This window comes from Canis lupus, chromosome 12 (assembly GCF_048164855.1).
Source record: "Canis lupus baileyi chromosome 12, mCanLup2.hap1, whole genome shotgun sequence".
In the NCBI taxonomy this organism is placed as follows: Eukaryota; Metazoa; Chordata; class Mammalia; order Carnivora; family Canidae; genus Canis; species Canis lupus.
The window spans coordinates 4,686,684-4,708,354 of NC_132849.1; the positions used below are offsets into that span (position 1 = coordinate 4,686,684).

Below are 21,671 nucleotides of genomic sequence, written 5' to 3' on the forward strand. Positions count from 1 at the left end.
AGAAGGGTGGAATTTTTCAGTAAAAAAATGCTGTAAGAAATGGTTATCCAGGGATGCCTGAGTGGCTCAGTGGCTGAGCGTCTGCCTTTGGCTCAGGGCGTGATCCTGGAGTCCTGGGATTGAATCCTGCATCAGACTCTCTACATGGAGCCTATTTCTCCTCTGCCTATGTCTCTGCCTTTCTCTGTATCTCAAATAAATAAATAAATAAATAAATAAATAAATAAATAAATAAATTTTTTTAAATGGTTATTCATACTTAAATATTAAATTGGGGCGCCTGGGTGGCTCAGTTACGCACCTGACTCTTGACCTCAGCTCAGGCCTCGTTCTCAGGGTCATGATTCAGGCCCCACATTGGGCTCCGTGCTGAGAGTGGCACCTACTAAATTGAATGAATGAATGAATGAATGAATGAATAAATGAAATTGGATCCTTATCCCAATGTACACAAAAATCAATTCTAGATGGAATACAGAATTTCTATGTGAAAGACAAAACCATAAACCTTTAAAAAGAAAACAAGGTATCACTGGATATCTTTCTGACCCCTGGAAGAGTTTGCTGGACACAAAAAACACTAACCTTGAACGCAAATATTAAGAAATTTGACATTAAGAATTTAGTTCAAGGGCAGCCCTGGTGGCTCAGCGGTTAAACGCCGCCTTCAGCCTAAGGTGTGATCCTAGAGACCAGGGATCAAGTCCCATGTCGGGCTCCCTGCGTGGAGCCTGCTTCTCCCTCTGCCTGTGTCTCTGCCTCTCTGTGTCTCTCATGAATAAATAAATAAAAATTAAAAAAAAATTTAGTGGGCAGCCCCGGTGGTGCAGCGGTTTAGCGCCGCCTGCAGCCCAGGGTGTAATCCTGGAGACTCTGGATCAAGTCCCACGTCAGGCTCTCTGCATGAAGCCTGCTTCTCTCTCTGCTTGTGTCTCTGCCTCTCTCTCTGTGTGTGTGTCTCTATGAATACATAAATAAAATCTTAAAAAAAAATTTAGTTCACTAAAAACTACCTTTAAACTGAAAAGAGAAGTCATAAATAGAACATATTTGCAATATGTATAAATAATTGATAATTTAGTACCAAAAAGAGTTAATGAGTTCTTACAAAACAACAATAAAAAGACAACCCAACGGAAATTGACAGAAGACATGAAGAGAGGAAAAAAAAAAAGAAGACATGAAGAGACATTTCATAAAAATGGAAATATAATGACCTAGTTATAAAAACTACAAAAAGGGGCCCTTGCGTGGCTCAGTGGTTGATCATCTGCTTTTGGCTCAGGTCATGATCCTGTGGTCCTGGGATTGAGTCCCACATCGGCTCTCTGCATGGAGCCTGCTTCTCCCTCTGCCTATGTCTCTGCCTCTCTGTGTGTGTCTCATGAATAAATAAAACTTTAAAAATAAATAAAAATAAAAATTACAAAAAGATCAATCTTATTAGTAACCAGGAAAATGCAAATCAAGACCACAATGAATTAATTTATCGTGATTAGATTGGCAGAAATTAAGATGTCTTTTTCTTTTTTTAAGATTTTATTTATTCATGAGAGGCACACAGAGAGAGAGAGACAGAGGGGCAGAGACACAGGCAGAGGAGCCTGACGTGGGACTTGATCCTGGATCTCCAGGATCACACCCCGGGGCTGAAGGCAGTGCTAAACCGCTGAGCCACCAGGGCTGCCCAGAAATTAAGATGTCTTAATGATACTAAGGGCTGGAAAGGATGTTTGTGAATAGGAATTCTTATACCACAGGAAGAAGCGCAAATCCATACAGTCACTTTGAAAAACAACTGAGCATTATTTTTTAAAGCAGCCTAAAGAAACTCTTGCACATGTGCATCAGGAGGGATATACAGAACATTCCACTATAACCCTGTTGCTAATAGAAAAGTAATGGTGCGATGCAAATAGCCAGCAACGGGAAAATGGATAAGATTATGGTACATTCACACCATGTAATACAACACAACAGGGTAAAAAGAATGAACGATTATATGCAACAACTTTGAAGAACTCTAGAAATGAAACGTTTGTTTAGAAAGTTCCTGGGCCGGGGGCGCCTGGATAGCTCAGTTGGTTGGGCATCTGGCTCTTGATTTCAGCTCAGGTCATGATCTCAGGGTTGAGATCAAGTCCTATGTTGGGCTCCACATTCAGTGCAGAGTCTGCTTGAGATTCTCTCCTCCCTCTACTGCTCCCCCTGCTTGTGCTTGCTCTCAAATAAAATCTTTTTTTAAAAAAGTTGTCTTTGGGGTACCTGGGTGGTTCAGTCAGTTAAGTGTTTGCCTTCTACTTGGGTCATGATCCTGGGAGTCCTGGCATCAAGCCTGCATCGGGTGCTCTGCTCAGTGGGGAGTCTGCTTCTCCCACTCTCTCTGTACTCCCTGCCCGGCTTGTGCACTTGCTTGCTTTCTCTCACTCTATCTCAAATAAATACAATCTTTTAAAAAATGGTTATCTCCTGAGGAGTACGTAGAGGTGGGTTCAAGAAGACATACATAGGTATGTGGCATTAGGAATATTCCAGCTTGCCTTTTTTTTTTTTTTTAAGATCTTATTTATTTATTCATGAGAAACATAGGCAGAGGGAGAAGCAGGCTCCCTGCAAGGAGCCCAACATGGGACTTAGAACTGGAGCCAAAAGCAGATTGGCTTTTGAGGCTGTGAGTTCGAACCCCATGTTGGGTGTAGAGATTACTGTAAATACATACATATGAATAGTACTGACCTTTGGGGACTCCAGCAGAGCAGGACTGGCCTGGAAATGAGTGATTACACACATCTAAGTGCCCAAGGGAGCATGAACAAGGCCCTGTAGAAACAGGAGAAAGAGCCAAACCCTCACAGCCTCTGGGAACGCTCCTGGGAATAACATTTGAGCCCTGTAACAGGGCGAAACATTCATCAGCCAACAGGGAAGAGATGGGGTTCTAGAATATTCTGGGTCTAGACGTCTATCCATTCATTTACTAATAGACACAGGTTGCTTCCATTATCTTGGCTATCGTAAATAATGTGAGAGGTGCACATATTTTTCAAGTAAGTACTTTTGTGTTTTGGGGTAAATACCCAATAGTGGAATTACTGGATTATATGCTATTTCTACTTTTATTTTTTTGAGGAACCTCCAATCTGTTTTCCACGATGGCACCAGTTTACACCCCAACCCACAGGGCACAAAGGTTCCCTTTCCTTCACATTCTTATCAGTATTTGTTTTTTTGATATTAGTCATTCTGACTGGTATAGGTGATTTGCATTTCCTTGATGATTGGTGATGTTGAGCATCTTTTCATGTGTCAGCCATTTCTAGGTCTTCTTTGGAAAACTGTCTATCCAGGTCTTCGGCCCATTGTTTAGGCAATTGTTGCTGTTGGTGGGGATTGTGGTGTTGAGTTGTAGAAGTTCTTTATATATTTTAGATATTAACCCCTTATTGAATAGATCATTTGCAAATATCTTCTCCCATTCAGTAAGTTGCTTTGGGATTATGTGAATTTTGCATTCTATTCTATAGCCTATAAAAAAAACCCTCCTCTAAATGTGGGTTTACACACTTGCATTTAGAGATACACCATGTTTATCTTGTGGCTTCATAAACCCCACCTTGTGAAAGTCAGACCTCAAGATTCCCTGATCTTCAGTATTTTGATTGTTGCTGATTTTACCATCCTGTGCCACTTGCCCAACCAGTCTCTGACCCCTCTCAAGGGCCTCTGTGCCATCAGTACATACTTGTCCCTATTGACTGGAAACACCCCATTTCTTTCCTGTTGGCTGATGAATGTTTCACCCTGTTACAGGGCTCAAATGTTATCCCCAGGAGTGTTCCCAGAGGCTGTGAGGGTTTGGCCCTTTCTTCTGTTTCTACAGGGCCTTGTTCATGCTCCCTTGGGCACTTATCAGATGTGTATAATCACTCATTTCCAGGCCAGTCCTGCTCTGCTGGAGTCCCCAAAGGTCAGTACTATTCATATGTATGTATTTACAGTAATCTCTAAACCCAACATGGGGTTCGAACTCACAACCTCAAAATCAAGAGTCACATGGTCCTCAGACTGAGCCAGCCAGGAGCCTCAAGGCCAGTACTGTTTTCTACTCACCCCCGTGGCCCCAGAGCCCACCCAAATTAACTCTCAGCAAAGCTCCTCTTAATCAAACAGTGAAACAGCCCCAGGGCGGAAGTGTCAGGAGAGACTGCCATGGAGATAGACGGAAGGGGATCAGATCTGAAGGGGATCAGATCGGAATTCAGAGGCCAGGTGCTACAGACACAGAGGACTCCACAGGGGACTCTCTCCTTGTGCCAGGCACTCCTCCCCTCTGTCACACTTAGAGCTACCACTACTGGAAGCAAAAGAGAAACCAAAGTTGCCAAGCTTTATTTCGGTTGTACTGATTACAGATAACATATCTGACTCTATTTCCCGCCCCACACAATACAGCCCCCTGAGTAGGCTCAGCCACCCCTGCCCCCAGTCTCATTTCTTATCTTCCTCCTTTTTGTCCTTCTTGCCATCCTTGTTGGCCTGCGAGGCCAGAGAGCCCATGGCATTTCGAATAGCTTCGTTGTTGGGATCCACGCCTGGAAGGTTCTCCAGGACGCTCTGAAGGAACTCAGGGTCCTGCATCACATCATAATCATCCTCCTCCTGTAAAAGGGCAGTGTCAACTTGGGGCAAGGGCTGAGCTCTCTGGGGAACCCACTGCTGCCTGAACTCCTCTCCACTTGACTAGGGGTGGGGACACCTCTGGCCGAGGGCAAAAAGGACCATTCAGGAAAACGCCAGTGCCTAAATATGGTACCAACTCACATTTATTACTGACCAAACAGAGAAACTTGAACTTTGCTTCCTGAGCATACAGGATAAAAACAGATGCCATCAGGTTCAGATTTCTTGCTATCAGACACCCACTCCTTCTTCTTTGCCTTAGACCCTCTTTCAACCTCCTGGGAAGACAATACCTATCCACCTGTTTAGAATGATCCCACCAAGAAGGAAGGAAAATTAAAGATCAGGACACTTACACAACCCAGACTGAATTCATTCTATTGCCTTAACAGGGTTTACAAACAAGAAATGTGTATCTGTGTGTTTCTTTCCCTCTGCTCCTCATAAAGCTCATCTATGAAACCCTGAAGAATGGTTCCAGGCCTAGAGGGCTAGGGGACTTCAAGTGAGATCGGGGTGGGGAGTCACTGCTGGCCCTCACCTTGGCGGGCTCAGATGTGTCCATGGCTGAACTGGCATCGATGTCAGCTGATTCTGCCTGGCCGAACTCTGAGGAAAAGAGGTCTGTTCAGCTCCACTACCCAATCTCTCTGCCTGAGCACCACTTCCCCGGCCCTGGCTCACCTGCACCCTGCAGGGACATCTGCATGGCATAGGCAATCTGCTCCTCCTCAGTCATACTGCTTAGGTCGGGGAGCCCGCTGCGGCCAAACTCCTGCTGGCTGATGGTCATCTTCAGCAGGGCATCATCGGAGTCTGGAAAAAGGAAGAGAGCGGCAGAGTAGAACTGGCGCTGTGTTCCACACAGACCCACCCCCAAACTGTTCCCCCAGCTCATACACGCCTATGCTGCCAGGCCTCCCCACCACTACTCCAGCATCTACGCCCGGCTCCCTGGCCCCATCCCTCACCTTCGGCCCCAGCTGTAGCAATCCCCGCCTCAGCAGCAGAGGCTGCAGCTGCCCGCCGGGCCTCCTCCTCCTGCCGCTGCCGCTGCTCTTCCATAGAAACACGGAGGGCCTAGCGAAGGGCAGGGCAAGGTTAGATGTTCCACCCGCCCTCTTCGCAGGCACTGGGAAGTCAGCTGAGGGGTGGGAAGGGAACATAAAATGGCAGCTTCTGGTCTGAGCACATGGGGAAGAACCTGGGGAGGTAAGAGGTGACGGGGAAAATGGAAGGACTTGGGCAAAGCCTGGGGTTTAATCAGAAGTAAATAAGACAGTCCGACATCGGTTCCCCTACAGATCACACAGAATTAAGGGGAAAAGGGACCAAAAAGGAGTCTGGGAAAATAAGTTCAGGACTGTCTGGGCCAAGATACACTATGTGGCAGGTGAGTCCTCAATACAGGAGGACAACATAGGACCCTTGGGCTCTACCTGAGGTCAACGTTTGCTCACCAGGGCCAGCTCGGGATCAGCACTGGGATCCACTCCGAATTCAAAGTCACTAGCACCAAGACCCAGCATGGCACCACCTTCACCAGCCAGAATTGGAGAACTGATGAGCGCATCAGCCAAGCTGGGCCCAGGGGGCACTGTCACCAGATGAGAACCGGTTCCATCTTTGCCATTCAATGTGTTTACAAAGGCTGTCAGCTTTTCTGTGTTCACCTCCTGGGGGAGGGAAGAACACAGGAGGCTCTCCTTCCCGCCCTACTCCCCTTCCTCCGTCATTTCAGCTCTTATCTGTAGCTACTGTCTCACAGCGCAGGCACTCCTCTGGGTAAGGACTGTTCCATTTAATAACCAAATTGAGTCCATGCTCCCCAACCCGTCCTTACTTACCTCTTCCCCAAAGTTGATAATGTCAACATTTACTTTCTCCTTCTTGAGACGTTTAGCCAGTTTCACCAGCTAGGAAGAGGGAAGATAAAGGAGGAAATCTGTTCCATACCATGAGGGGAAATGACACACCTCACAAAAGCATACAGAAATCGGTTAACCTCCCCGAGGCCCCCAACAGAAACACTGAATTCTGCACATCCACCTTCCCCCAAAATGATGAACATAATGCCTAAGGCTCTCCTAAGGCCCAAGAGACCCCACTGCCACATTCCCCAGCTGTCACCTGGACTCACATCCTTCTCGTTGTCCTCCACGGGGCTTCCCACGAAGGCAATAATGCGCATCTTGTGATTCTTGCCCTGCCTGTGCTTCAGAGCCAGCTTGTAAAGGAAGGGGAAGTTCTTACAGTCAGCCAAAGGAATCACTTAGCTCTCTCCTCTGTTACGCTGCTTCTTTTCTTATGGTTTCTATGTTCCTCCAGTCTATTCATGTTCCTACAAAGTCTAACCCCTTCTCCACCCTTCCCTCCTTGCTGTGCCTTTGTCGGGACAAGGAAGAGGGGCTAAGCCTTAATTCCAGGGGTCTTTTCCTTCACCCATCACCAGTCCTGGAATTCATCCCACCATATCCTTTCTACTCCTTTCTCTGGGTCACTTCTCTTCCCCTCCTGTGGTTCTAGCTCAAGATACTAGGGAAGAAATGAACAACATCGGGGGCAGAACCTCAGAACAAGGAGGAACAATCAAAGGGATCCAGTAGGACTCACATGAGCCACGCGGATACCAGTGCAGAAGGTGATCTTGCCCTTGGGTTGCACAGTGTGGAGCTTGGAAAGAATGCGGCCAGTGTCAGGGGTGAGTGTGGTCAGCACTTCACAGTCACTGGGAGGTAGGGAAAGAGTTTCTATAATTTCAGGTCAGGACAAGTGCCTCCAAACCTGTGTTTGACTCATCTTTTCTTTTTTTTTTTTTCCATCTTTTCTTTTTTTAGGAAGCTCTACACCCAACATGGGGCTTGAACTCATAACCCCAAGATCAAGAGTCACATACTCTACTGACTGAGCCAGCCGGTTGCTACTGACTCATCTTTTCTTTAAAGACCTTGATAGTAACTGTAATCGCTACTTTTCTTAATCAAACATTTACTGTTTAGAGAGTAGATCTTAAAAGTTCTCATTATAAGGAAAGAAAAATTTGTAACTATGTAAGATATGGCTGTTAACTAAACTTACCACAATCACCATTTCATAACACATACACATATCAAATCATTATGTTGTATACCTTAAACTGATGCTATATGTCAATTGTATCTCAATAAAATTGAGGGGGAAAATCTAGTGTTTAGTAGATATGAGCACAGAAAGTAAGGGGTTGACTTTGTAAAAAACTTGCCCTCTTCCTCTCAATGTTTCCCTTGAACTCTTCTCATGTTATCCTGTTCTCAGGGCCCCAAGAATCCAACTGTGGTGGACGCTTGAGTATGTCTCCCACCCACTCCATTTCTAGACCCACGTGCCAGCTAACAACATATATACTGGGACGGGAGGTTACTCATTTGAGGATTATCAGTTCCTAAAACAAATCACTGTGGGGTAAAACAGGCCCCGGGGACTTTTACCCAAAATGACTTCTCATTGACTTTTAAATATATTGTGAAATTTCACCCCAGATTTAGTTTCATAACTGTATTAAATTCAGATTAATATTAAACTCATGTTGCTATTTATATTTCTACTGGATAGTGAAGAAGGTAGTCTAGAAAAGGCTGATGGGCAAATGCAAAGTTCAGCAACCTAACACAACCGGTCACATGTAAGAAACTACCCACCCACCTACCAAGCCCCTTCCTCCTCTGCCCCATGTACTTGGCCAGTGTGATGAGGCCCACGTTGTTTTCAGGGTTGCTGCGGGTCTTAGAGTGACAAACTATGTTGACAGCATCTTGTTGGGCCTGCAGCCGGGTGGGTAAGAAGTCCCCATTCCGCATATACTCACTGTTGTCCACACTGTCAGATTAGGAGAGAAGAAAGAGAAGACATATTGCAGGATCGCTAAGACAGTCTCTCTAGTTTCAGGGACCCCTACCCTACCCTCCAACACTTCTGTGAGGAACACTGTCATGCATAGCAGTGGCTCTCAGTCTCTGTGAATCACAGAACCACCTATAAATTACACACACACATACACACACACACACACACACACAGACTTTCAAGCCTTACATCGAACTTACTGACTCAAAATGACCAAAGGAGAGGTGCCCGGGTGGCTCAGTCAGGTGCACAGCCAACTACTGATTTCAGACCAGGTCATGATCTCAGGGTTGTGAGATCAAGGCCCCACATTGGCTCGGCACTGGGTGTGGAGCCTGCTTAAGATTCTCCTTCTCCCTCTGCCCATCCCCCCTTCCTCTCTTTAAAAAAAAAAAAACAAAAAAAAACAAAGGAGGAAACTTTCTACAAATGATTCTGATAAACACCAAACATTGCAATCTGTTCATGTACCACAATCACCTTCTTATAAGCTGCAGTTCAGTGTTATTAAGCACTGTCATGGATGAATATTCTAACTTTGCCTTCAAAATAGAAGTATTCCAAAGGTAGAAAATACTTATAAAATACATGCTTGGCAGCACTGAGTGCAGGAAAGCACAATACAATCATCTGGTTAAGTGTTTAACAGCGGGCAGCCCAGGTGGCTCAGCGGTTTAGCACTGCCTTCGGCCCAGGGCATGATCCTGGAGACCTAGGATGGAGTCCCACATTGGGCTTCCTGCATGGAGCCTGCTTCTCCCTCTGCCTGTGTCCCTGCCTCTCTTCTCTGTCTCTTATGTAAGCAAGGGGACTTGAGAGGTAGGGGAGAAAGACAGTGGGGAGTGTGGCTTCAGGGCTCACACTTAGTCATGCATCAGAACACTGGGAGGGGATGGTGGTATGGTGGTATTAAAAACACAGATGACTTAACACCTAAGTATGCATACCTAAAAAAGTTTAGTTTTTCTACTCTTGACATATATATGAATTGAGTAATATACCTATTTCTTGACTACTTTTGTTCAATAGTATATAATTTCTCCCAACAAAAATTCATCTCAAAATAAGGGCTTATGGGACACCGGGGTGGCTCAGCGGTTGAGCATTTGCCTTGGGCTCAGGGTGTGACCCTGGGTCCAGGGATCCAGTCCCAACTCCCCTGCAGGGAGCCTGCTTCTCCCTCTGCCTGTGTCTCTACCTCTCTGTGTGTGTCTCTCATGAATAAGTCAATAAAATCTTCAAAAAATAAAAAAAAAAAATAAGGGCTTATGATATTATCTAGCCATTCCATAAAGTCTTCATTTAAAAACGAATACAGAAAGGGACTCCTGGGTGGCTCAGCGGTTGAGCATCTGCCTCGGGCTCAGGGTGTGATCCTGGGTCCAGGGATCCAGTCCCACATCGGGCTCCCTGCATGGAGCCTGCTTCTCCCTCTGCCTGTGTCTCTGCCTCTCTCTGTGTGTGTCTCTCATGAATAAATAAATAAAATCTTTTAAATAAATAAATAAATAAGAATACAGATGCCTGGACTTCCCTGGCTGGGAGTCTGAATTCACAGATGGAGAACAGAGTCAAATAACTGCAATTTTTAACAAACTCCTCCACAGAATTTTGATGCACAGCAGAGCATGAGGCTCTACAGAAAAAAAGAAAAAAAAAAAAAAAAAGGAGTGGCTCTCATCATTATTCTGTGCCTGGGCTATTACAGTTGATCACCAATATGTCTCTCTGGGCCTAATATTTCTTCCTATACATCAACCCAGGCCAATTTTTTTTCTTTTTTAAGTTTCCACACCCAGCGTGGAACCCAATACAGGGCTTGAACTCCTAACTCTTGAGATGAAGACCTGAGCTGAGGTCAAGAGCCAGACACTTAATCCACTGAGCCACCCAGATGCCCCCAGGCCAATATTCTTAACTGCCATTTTGTATACAGCTCTGTCTCCACCAGGCTCAGAACTCTTTCAGAAGTCCTCTATTGAAGGGTACCAGAGTTCAACCTCTGAGCTTGACATTTGTGGTTTTCTTTCAAAGAAAGTACCTTAAACCATCAATCTTAAAACCAAGTCACAGTAGCCTATTTCCGAATCCCTAACCACACACATTGGGCATTTACACTTCAGCAGCTGTTTCTGCCCTTGCCCCTATCTGTCATGGTCTCTCCTCAGCATTTATCAAAAAGTCCCTTCAAGGTTTCTCTTAAATCCCCTCTTGAAGACTCCTCAAGTACACTGCAACTAACAGATGTGCAGTGCTATCCAGTTTATGGAGTACCATCACAAACATTTTACCTACCCGTGTTATAAGGCAAGTGGAGGTCATGATTATTCCCCATGAGAGATTTACTACATTCTCAAGAACATGCAGCTGGTAAGTAGCAGAAAACACAGGATTTTTTATTCCAAATTCTGTTCTTTTCTACCGTAATATGCTCTGTCCCAGAAGTTGCCAGATTTAGCAAATAAACATATAGGACTCCCAGTTAAATGTGAACTACACATAATTAACAAATAATCCTTTAGTATAAATAGGTCCTGTGCAATATTTGAGACATACTTACAGCCACGTTTTATATTAAAAACTACTACTTCTATGAATTCAAATTTAGCTGGGCATCTTATTTATATTTTATCTGGCAATGTTATCCTTCATTCCCTGCCCCCCAAAGAAAACTCTTAGGTGGCTGTTCCATCCAACTGGCAATTTGTGTTTGTGTTCTATTCCATACTATATTCTACTCTTAAACTTTGAAGAAACTGTTGAAACCTTGCAAAAAGTGTGTCCTCCGCTTGGGGCAGATGAGCCTGAGAAGCAGGACTCTGGCTACCTACAGACAGCAGATCTGGGGCTGGCCTTAAGACGACGCTAAAATACAGCAAGGAAGCGGGGATCGGCCGGTAAATCACTGACAGAGGCCTGATGAGTAGGGGGTGGGGGGGCGCGGTATTCGGGGCCCGTCCTCCGCTCCCGGGCCGGGATGACTCAGGGAGTCGACGGGGCGCCTTCCCCCCTGGACCAGGGCCGCATCTCACCGAACGGCACCCCACCCCCACCCAGGCCCAGCCGGCCTCGCGCGACACGCGCCCCCACTCAGTCCCGCCCCTCACGGGTCCCGAGGTAGCTCCTCACCAAACCATAGTGCTTTCCAACACCATCTTTCCACCTTCCTCCCTTTCCGACCGGTTCTTCTAGACCGCCCAACAACAAATCCTTCCATTGGCCCAGCGCTTACCACCAATCACAGGCCTCGCTCGGCCGGCCGCTTCCGCTCCCCTCCGCGTTGCTCTCTGGGAGTTGTAGGCACCGCCCAAATAAAAGGATAGGTAAGGGACGGCCGGCGCGCGTCTTTCCCTGGCTTTCCTTCCTTCCCTGGTTGAATTCCCTGTTGGCGGGTCTAAGAGAAGCGGTGGAGGAACCTTTGAAATTGCTGTAGATGAGGCTCTTGGGTGGCTTGGTGGTTGAGCGTCTGCCTTAGGCTCAGGTCGTGGTCCCGAGGCCCTGATACCGAGTCCCGCCTGGGGCTCCCCGGAGCGAGCCTGCTTCTCCCTCTGCTTGTGTCTCAGCCTCGCTCTGTGTCTCTCATGAATAAATAAATAAAATCTTGGAAGGAAGGAAGGAAGGAGGGAGGGAGAGAGGAAGGAATTGCTGTGGATGTGTCTGCCAGCATCTTCATTTTTTAGAAAGTGGTGGGATGACCAATGAAATTCCAGCTCCGTCACTTCCCCATAGCGCTTTGTGCACCTAACCACTAAGCCCTTTTCCTCCCAAATTTAATTTCTCTCTCTCCCGTGTAATTAAGGGCAAAAAAAGGTGTCTTAATCTTTGCAATTCCCTGAGCCCAGTATAGAGCCTGACACATGGTTGGAACCCAGAAAATGTTTGACCAACCAATTCTTGTATAACTAACTCCCAAAAAAGAGGAGACAAACTGGTAAACCATTTTGATTTGTTAATCAAGAATAACATTCAAAAATGCTTTGGACGGGATCCCTGGGTGGCGCAGCGGTTTGGCGCCTGCCTTTGGCCCAGGGCGTGATCCTGGAGACCCGGGATCGAATCCCACGTCGGGCTTCCAGTGCATGGAGCCTGCTTCTCCCTCTGCCTGTGTCTCTGCCTCTCTCTCTCTCTCTCTCTCTGTGACTATCATAAATAAAAAAAAAAAAAACAAAAAAACAAAAACAAAAATTCTTTGGATTACCTTCCCCTACACACACATGAAACTGAAAATTCTAGGTCTCTCTCTCCTGGAAGGCAGAGGGAAAGGAAAAAGACACCAAGCATGGCTACAGAATACCATACTTGGAAATGGGGGACAGGAGTGTTGTGGATATTACCTAGGTGTTGGTTTTAAATGTTTTTTGCTTATTTGTGTTTGTGTTTTTGTTTTTAGAGAGGGGGTGGAGGGGCAGAGGGAGAGGAAGAGAATCTTAAGCAGCCTCTACCCCAGTTCCTCCCACGTGGACCCCAATTATGGGCTCCATCTCACAATCCCACAATCATGACCTGAGCAGAACAGGAGTCTGAGGCTTAACCAACAAAACCACCCAGGCACCCCTAGAGATTGGTTTTAATAGCTATGTCAAAAGTTACTGGTAACCATCAGAGCTTGAATAGGAGTAAAATCTCCCTATCATTAGAGTGGGGGGAAAAGCTGTCAATATAACCATAGACAGGAAAGGGTAAACAAATAAAGCACAGAAAAATAATTAGTGGCAAGTTCAAACATAACCAAAATATTTTCAAACAAGACAATAAATACATTAAAAAATATATCTACACAATGTAGAGACACACCAAACTAAGTGATACAAGGTAAAAATAAAGGGGAAATGTGAAAAAAAATTAGTAATAACAAAAAACATGTGTAGCTATATTAATATTGCACAAAACACAATCAGCAAAAATAGCTGAGATCAGATCAGGAGAGAGGTATTTCAGGGACACCTGGGTGGCTCAGTGGTTGAGTGTTTGCCTTTGGCTCAGGTCGTGATCCTGGGGTCCTAGGATCCAGTCCCACATGAGGCTTGCCACAGGGAGCCTGCTTCTCCCTCTGCCTGTGTCTCTGCCTCTCTCTATGTGTCTCTCATGAATAAATAAATCTTTTTTTTAAAAAAGGGAGAAAAAAATTAAAAAAATTTTTTTTAATTTAAAAATAAAAAAAAGGAGAGGGATATTTCATAAAATATAAAACTCATCATCAACAACAACAACAAAAATGCTCTGGGTTAATCAGGATAATACAGCTCCAAAGACAAGTTGACCATCAGGGATAACTATAAGTTAGTATTCTTCTAAATGTATATGAAGACAAACATTCAACCCAAAGGGCCTAGAAATTGAATGTTCTGGAATGTCATCACTGTTCTGGGGAACCATGATCCATGATACCTGTGCGAGAAGTGTCACCTTCTCAGCTTTAGTCAGATATTTAATAAGTTGTAACCAGTGCTTAGTTAGTACTCTTTTTAAAAAAGATTTTGTTTATTTATTCATGAGAGATACAGAGAGAGAGAGGCAGAGACACAGGCAGAGGGAGAAGCAGGCTCCATGCAGGGAGCCTGAGGTGGGACTCAATCCCAGGACTCCAGGATCACACCCTGAGCTGAAGGCAGGCACTAAACCGCTGAGCCACCCAGGGATCCCCTTAGTATACTTTTAAAAGTATATGGAGATATTGTAAAGAATACAAAATATAGTGACCATTAAAAACTGAGGTAATGGGACGCCTGGGTAGCTCAGCAGTTGAGCATCTGCTTTTGGCCCAGGGCGTGATCCTGGAGACCCGGGATCGAATCCCACGTCGGGCTCCCTGCATGGAGCCTGCTTCTCTCTCTGCCTGTGTTTCTGCCTCTTTCTCTCTCTCTCTGTGTCTCCCATGAATAAATAAATAAAATCCTTTAAAAAAAAAACTGAGATAATGGAGAGTACCTGGGTGGCTCAGTCAATTAAGCATCCAACTGTTGGTTTTGGCTCAGGTCCTGATCTTATGGGTGGTGGGATCAAGTGCCATGTTGAGCTCTGCACTCAGCAAGGAGTCTGCTTGAAGATTCCTCCTTCTGCCCCTCTCCCCACTCTCTATCTCAAATAAATAAATAAATCTTTAAAAAAATGAGAGTGAAAAATAGGTGCTATATGATTGACTTAATTCAACCTGGAAAATGGAGAACATACTGTCTTTGAACAGGATGTCCTGTTAGCATTATGTCAGAAGCTACTCAGTTAAAAGATATGTGAGTTGTAACAATGCACACAAACGATGAAATCTGATAGGATCAAGTTTCTGTAAAATAAGAGTTCTGTAATGAAAAAAGCAAAAATGAAACCATTCATTTTACCTGTGATTCGGGTACTATTTTGGGCACTTGGAAGGGAACAAAACAAAATCCTGCCCTTGTGAAGCTTATATTTTATGGGAAAAGGCAGAGAAATCAATAAGCAAGTAAATAGATACATAAAATATAAACATTAGGTATTTATATAATTTAATATTCATTTATATAGTATTAAAGTTTATATTTTTAAAAAATTATTTATTTATTTGACAGAAAGAGCAAGAGAGCACAAGCAGGGGAGTGGCAGAAAGAGGGAGAAGCAGGCTCTCCACTGAGCAGGGAGCCCAATGCTGGGCTCCATCCCAGGACCCCAGGATCATGACCTGAGCCAAAGGCAGACACTTTAAGACTAAAGGTGCCCCTAATGTTTACATATTACCTTATATGTTAAATTTATATATAAATATATATAATATGTTGCATCATATTAAAATATATACAAATTTTAAAAATATATACAATTTTTATTCAAATAATGGTGATCACCTCAGAGAAAAATAAACCAGTGTGGATGAGGTTTCTATTTTATATAAGTAGGATATTAGGGAAGCCTTACAGAGACCTAAACAATACCTCGGGGAGGGGTGCCTGGGTGGCTCAGTGGTTGAGCATCTGCCTTTGGCTCAACTATCCAGTCTCACATCGGGCTCCCTGAGGGGAGCCTGCTTCTCCCCTCTGCCCGTGTCTCTGACTCTGTGTGTCTCTCATGAATAAATCTTAAAAAATAACAACAAAAAAACAATACCTGCGGGAAAGAGCAAGTGGAAATGCCCTGAGGCAAGAGTGTATTTAGGAACATGGAGTCCAGGATGTGAGGGCAATCTGGCTGCGACATCCGTCACCACATTCATCGCCAGGGTTGATTTGGCTGATCTGGCTGCCTAGGTGGGTGTCCCCTTCCTCTGTCACCACTCCATGTGCATCCCTCCCGAAGCTACTGTGCCCTCAGGGGAAGAAGATGACCATCCCCAATAGAGGAGGACCGTCCTTCAGTCAAGGGTATACAAGTAGCAAAACAAAATCCTGCATTCCCATCTAGTGCTCCCCTGCTAGAACCTCCAAAAAAGCTCTCAAGAACATGGAGTCCAGTAGAGATGGGAGTAGAGGGAGAGAGGGAGAGAAGAAAAAAGCCAAAGAAGCAAAGGCAGTAAATAGTTTGGTATATAGCCTAACATCATTTTAATGATTCTGAGTGAGATAGATGCTGTTGGAAAGTTTTCAACAGAGGATTGACAGGATCTGATGTAGTGTTTTAACAGCATCACTTTGGCTACTGCATTGAGAACAGACTGTGGGCAAAAAGAACAAGAGATAAACCAATTAGGAGACTACTTCAGTGATCAGATAATATGATGGTGGCTTATTCTAGTGTGGTAATAAGAGGTGAAATGGTGACGTGTGATTGGAATTTGAGTATTCCATAAGATACAAAACTGACAGAATTTGCCAATGGGTTTAATAGAGGATGTAAGGGAAGGGAACGTTAAGATACCAGAATTGGTTCTAGACAACTAGAGAAATATAGTCACTATTCTTTTAAGTAATTATTATTTTTAAAGATTTTATTTATTTGCAAGAGAAAGAGATCAAGCACGAGCGGGGGGGGGGGTGGGAGGCAGAGGAAGAAGCAGACTCCCCACTGAGTGAGGAGCCTGGTGCAGGGCTCAATCCCAGGATCCTGAGATCATGACCTGAGCTGAAGGCAGATGTTAACTGACTGAGCCACCCATATGCCCCTTATTATTTTTTTTAACTAGGCTCCATTGGGCAGCCCTGGTGGCTCAACGGTTTAGCACCGCCTTCAGCCCAGGCTCCATGCCCAAAGTGGGGCTTGAACTCACGACCCTGAGATCAAGAGTCATATGCTCTACCAATTGAGCCAGTCAGGTGCCCCCTCACTATTTCTGAAGATGGGTTAGGAGGGACAGAAACCAGAAATTCAGCTTTGGTCATGTTAGGTTTAAGATATCTATTAGAGGCAGCCCGGGTGGCTCAGTGGTTTAGCACTGCCTTCGGCCCAGGGCGTGATCCTGGAGACCTGGGATCGAGTCCCACGTCGAGCTCCCTGCATGAGGCCTGCTTCTCCCTCTGCCTGTGTCTCTGCCTCTCTGTGTGTGTGTGTGTGTCTCTCATGAATAAATAAAATCTTAAAAAAAAAAGATATCTATTAGACACCTAGTTGGAGATGTCAACTAAGTGAGTAGATATAGGAGTTTGCAGTTCAGAAGGAAGGTCTGGGCTGGAGATGGAAATTTGGGAGTTTTTAGCCAACATTGAGATGCTCTTTAAATCATGAGGGGATAGGAGAGTTGGGCAAATTATACAGGGTCTTTAGGCTACTGTAAGAACTTATAAACTTACTTAGGGAGTGAATGCAAACTAAAAGAAAGGGTCCTATGATTGAATCTTGGGGCACTTTAACATTTACAGGTTAGAGAGAAAAGGAGGAACCAGTAAAGGATAGAGATGGAGCAGCGAGTACCTTGGTAAGGACAACCAGGGGAAAGTAGTATCCCAGAAGCTAAGTGGAAGGAGTAATAAGCTGTCAGATGCCACTGACACATCAAGAGGAACATTGATATATTTAGCCACATGGCTATGAGTGACCTTAATAAAAGATGTTTTGGTTGGGTGGTGGGGGCAAAAACTTGGGAGTTCAAGAGAGATTAGGGTCAAAAAACTATTATGAGGGACACCTGGCTGGCTCAGTGGTTGAGTGTCTTTGGCTCAGGTCGTGATCCCGGGGTCCTGATATTGAGTCCCATGTCAGGCTCCCTGTGAGGAGCCTGCTTCTCCCTCTGCCTGTGTCTCTGCCTCTCTATGTGTGTCTCATGAATAAATAAATAAATACAATCTTTTTAAAAAACTATTAAGAAAATTCATTTGTAATCAATTATCTAACTTTGACCACTGACTAGAGATTTATTAAGGATTATTAATTTTTAAGACCTGTTGTTTTATTTTTTTTTAATTTTTTTATTTATTTATGATAGGCACACAGTGAGAGAGAGAGAGGCAGAGACACAGGCAGAGGGAGAAGCAGGCTCCATGCACCGGGAGCCCGACGTGGGACTCGATCCCGGGTCTCCAGGATCGCGCCCTGGGCCAAAGGCAGGCGCCAAACCGCTGCGCCACCCAGGGATCCCTAAGACCTGTTGTTTTATATATATACATACACATATATATTAGAAGATTTTTATTTATTTGAGATAGAGTGAGCAAGAGAGATAGTAGGAGCAGGGGGGAGAGAGAGGTAGACTCACTCAAGAGGGAGCCCCATGCAGGACTCAAGCCAAAAGCAGATGCTTAAGTTACTGAGCCCCCAGGTGCCCCTATATATGTATGTGTGTATATATATATATATATATATTTTTTTTTTTTTTCTTCTGAGAGCCAACGTGGGGAGGGGAAGAGGGAAAGAATCTTTTTATTTAAAAGATTTTCTTGGGCAGCCCCCATGGTGCAGTGGTTTAGCACTGCCTGCAGCCTGAGGTGTGATCCTGGAGATCCAGGATCGAATCCCACATCAGGCTCCCTGCATGGAGCCTGCTTCTCCCTCTGCCTGTGTCTCTGCCTCTCTCTCGCTCTCTGTGCCTCTATGAATAAATAAATAAAATATTTTTAAAAAAATAAAAGATTTTGAGAAAGAGCAAGTGCGTGTGTGCGCATGAGCAGAGGGAGGGGCTGAGGGAGAGAGAAAGAAAGAACCTCAAGCAGACTCCCAGCTGAGCATGGAGCCCCACTCCAGGCTTGATCACAAGACCCTGAGATCATGACCTGATCTGAAATCAAGTTGGAGGCTTAATTGACTGAGCCACCCAGGTACCCCCGTAGTTATATACATATTTTAAAAAGAGTTCTTATCTCTTTTTTTTTTTTTTTAATTTTTATTTATTTACTTATGATAGTCACAGAGAGAGAGAGAGGCGCAGAGACACAGGCAGAGGGAGAAGCAGGCTCCATGCATCGGGAGCCTGATATGGGATTCGATCCCGGGTCTCCAGGATCACGCCCTGGGCCAAAGGCAGGCGTCAAACCGCTGCGCCACCCAGGGATCCCAGAGTTCTTATCTCTTAAGTCATATGTTGAAGTGTTTATGGATGAAAGGATGACACCTGGGATTTATTTTTACTTCATCCTTTGGAGGTGCAGAAAGAAAGTGGGGATGGGATAGTTGCCCTTATTTCCACTTATAATTATTGAAAACTGGATGATGCATACATGCATTCTCTACTTTTGGTTGGAAATTTCTGAGTTAAGAAATTGGAAACAGGGCAGCCCAGGTGGCTCAGCGGTTTGGTGCCGCATTCAGCCCAGGGTGTGATCCTGGAGACCAGGGATCTAGTCCCATGTCGGGCTCCCTGCATGGAGCCTGCTTCTCCCTCTGCCTGTGTCTGTGCCTTTCTCTCTGTGTGTCTCTCATGAATGAATAAATAAAATCTTAAAAAAAAAAAAAAAAGAAATTGGAAACAGATGCTTTACAATAAACTTTCAAATAATAATTTTACGGATAATATCAATCATTTTGTGTCCTTGAAAAACTAAAGAGGGGGGCAGCCTGGGCGGCTTAGCAGTTTAGTGCCGCCTTTGGCCCAGGGTGTGATCCTGGACACCCAGGATTGAGTCCCACGTCAGGCTCCCTGCATGAAGCCTGCCTCTCCCTCTACCTGTTTCTACCTCTCTGTCTCTCTCTCTCTCTCTCTGTCACTCATGAATAAAGTCTTTAAAAAAGAAAAAAAAAAAAACACTAAAGAATACACATTTAATCTGGAATATATTTTAAATAGCAAGAAGGGATGAGACTCCAACTCTGGTGAATAACTTCCAGAATAGCTAAGATTGGCCTGCTTAAGAGGAAAAAACAAAAAACAAAAACAAACAAACAAACAAAAAAACATTAACCCAGGATTTCCAGCTTTACTATCCTTTTTTAAGATTTTTATTTATTTATTTATTTGAGAGAGAGAGCATGGGGGAGCATGTGTGCAGAAGCAGGGGGAGGGGCAGAGGGAGAAGTAGACTTCTCACTGAGCATGGAACCCCACACAAGGCTTGATCCCAGGATCCCGAGATCATGACCTGAGCCGAAGTCAGATGCCTAAGTGAGCCACCTAGGTGCCCCTCCAGCTTTATTATCCTATGGTCTTTTTTTGGTTTCCTTAACTTTTTGTTATTGAAGTTTTCCCCTAGCAAGCTCAACTTGCATCTGGATTGCAGGGTCCCACTATAGAAGCAGCAGCGGCTGCTCACCACTAGAGGGACCCTCTGACTGTAAGAGGTTAGCTACACTACCCACTCAGCAGTTGCATGCACTAGATCAGGGTGGCAGAGACACTTATACCTAAAATATGTGCAGATTTGATTCCTATTAGGGCAGTTTTCTCCTTACCCAGTCTAAAGGAGGGCTATGCCTATGGCTTAAACTCAAATTCAAAACTGAGAATCCCCAGTTCCTTTTTCACTCCAATTACTTGTTCTAGCAGTTTTCTTTTTATCACATCTATTCTCCCACACCACCTTACACCTAAATTGTTCTAGTCTAAATCTGCTTTTCTATCCACGTTTACAGAACTTTGTCAACGGATTTGTCTGAATTATTTTGATCATGTCCTACTTAGAGGCAAAAAAAAACAAAAAAAAAAAAAACAAACAAAAAAAAACAAAAACCAAACATACTACAGTTCCTTACTGCCTACACTTTAAAATAAATTCCCCAGCCTAGTGGCACCTGAGAGGCTTAGTTGGTTACACGTCTGCCTTTGGCTCAGGGTCCTGGGATCAAGCCCAGGTTAGGCTTCCGGCTCAGTGGGGAGTCTGCTTCTCCCTCTCCCTCTGCACTCACCTACCCCATTCATGCTCTCTCAAATAAATACTTTAAAAAATTCCTCAGCCTAGCAGGCAGGATTTCCTGCTTGGCCTCCACCTATACCCACTCCAAGATTCTCAGTCAGATCTTCACCATTGCTTCCACTGCGGGCTTCTCCTTATTCTCTGAAACAGACCCTTCTCATGCCTCTAGGCTCTGGGTTCATGTGCAACTTTCTCCAATACTTCTAGTCCACAGTAGCCTCTAATTGTCTTCCACCTAATATATTGTGCCATTCTCTGAGAGAACTGAAATCCTTAACCATAGCCCACCTAAAAACATTGTTTTTGTGTGCTCCTTCTGAACACTGTAAACTCTTGAAGGTCAACTACTTCTTTGGACCTCCAATTGTCCAGGGCACTACTCATTAGCTGCTGTGTAAGTAGTTGTAGACTGATCTTAACAAGATAAAGAACAGTATTCAGTTAAGTTGCTTCTCTCCAAAGCTCCCGTCCCCGCATGCCTTAGAACAAGCATCCCCTTCTTTGGTCTAGTTTCCGTCATAGTAAAAGAGCCTACCTAGGGACGCCTGGGTGGCTCAGTGGTTGAGCATCTGCCTTTGGCTCACGGGATTGAGTCCCGCATCAGGCTGTCTACAGGGAGCCTACTTCTCCTCCCTCTGCCTGTCTCTGCCTTTCTCTGTATCTCTCATAAATAAATAAAATCTCTTTTAAAAATGGTTATTCAAAAAAAAATAAATATAAAAATGGTTATTCAAACTTAAAAATTGAAACTGGGGGTACCTGGGTGGCTCAGTGGTTGAGCATCTGCCTTTGGCTCAGGGCGTGATCCCGGAGTCCCAGGATCGAGTCCCACATTGGGCTTCCTGCATGGAGCCTGCTTCTCCCTCTATGTCTCTGCCTCTCTGTCTCTCATGAATAAATAAAATCTTAAAAAAAAAAAAAGCCTAA

At 44.6% G+C, this 21,671-nt stretch overlaps 1 protein-coding gene and 1 long non-coding RNA gene across 5 annotated transcripts in view; one reads left to right on the forward strand and one right to left on the reverse strand.

Moving 5' to 3' along the window:
* LOC140600925 (uncharacterized) overlaps positions 1–8,530 on the forward strand; it is a 40,936-nt gene extending 32,406 nt beyond the window's left edge. Inside the window, exon 2 of the long non-coding RNA XR_012004033.1 lies at positions 7,207–8,530. This is a non-coding gene — a long non-coding RNA (uncharacterized lncRNA). The remainder of the gene's footprint in view (positions 1–7,206) is intronic.
* Positions 4,369–11,847, reverse strand: PSMD4 (proteasome 26S subunit ubiquitin receptor, non-ATPase 4). Of its 4 annotated transcripts, none has more exons than XM_072769192.1 (10): positions 11,692–11,847; positions 8,395–8,535; positions 7,294–7,408; positions 6,821–6,907; positions 6,528–6,596; positions 6,141–6,356; positions 5,652–5,760; positions 5,365–5,496; positions 5,222–5,289; positions 4,369–4,659 (listed from the first exon to the last, which is right to left on the reverse strand). In XM_072769192.1, the coding sequence occupies exons 1-10, from the start codon at positions 11,715–11,717 to the stop codon at positions 4,489–4,491; spliced, it is 1,134 nt and encodes a 377-aa protein (XP_072625293.1). In that variant the 5' UTR covers positions 11,718–11,847; the 3' UTR covers positions 4,369–4,488. The 4 variants fall into 4 exon arrangements, with proteins under 4 accessions (XP_072625293.1, XP_072625292.1, XP_072625294.1 ...); XM_072769191.1 differs by having other exon boundaries at positions 11,697–11,794; XM_072769193.1 differs by lacking the exon at positions 11,692–11,847 and adding an exon at positions 11,329–11,467.
* Between the last annotated feature and the right edge of the window lie 9,824 nt (positions 11,848–21,671).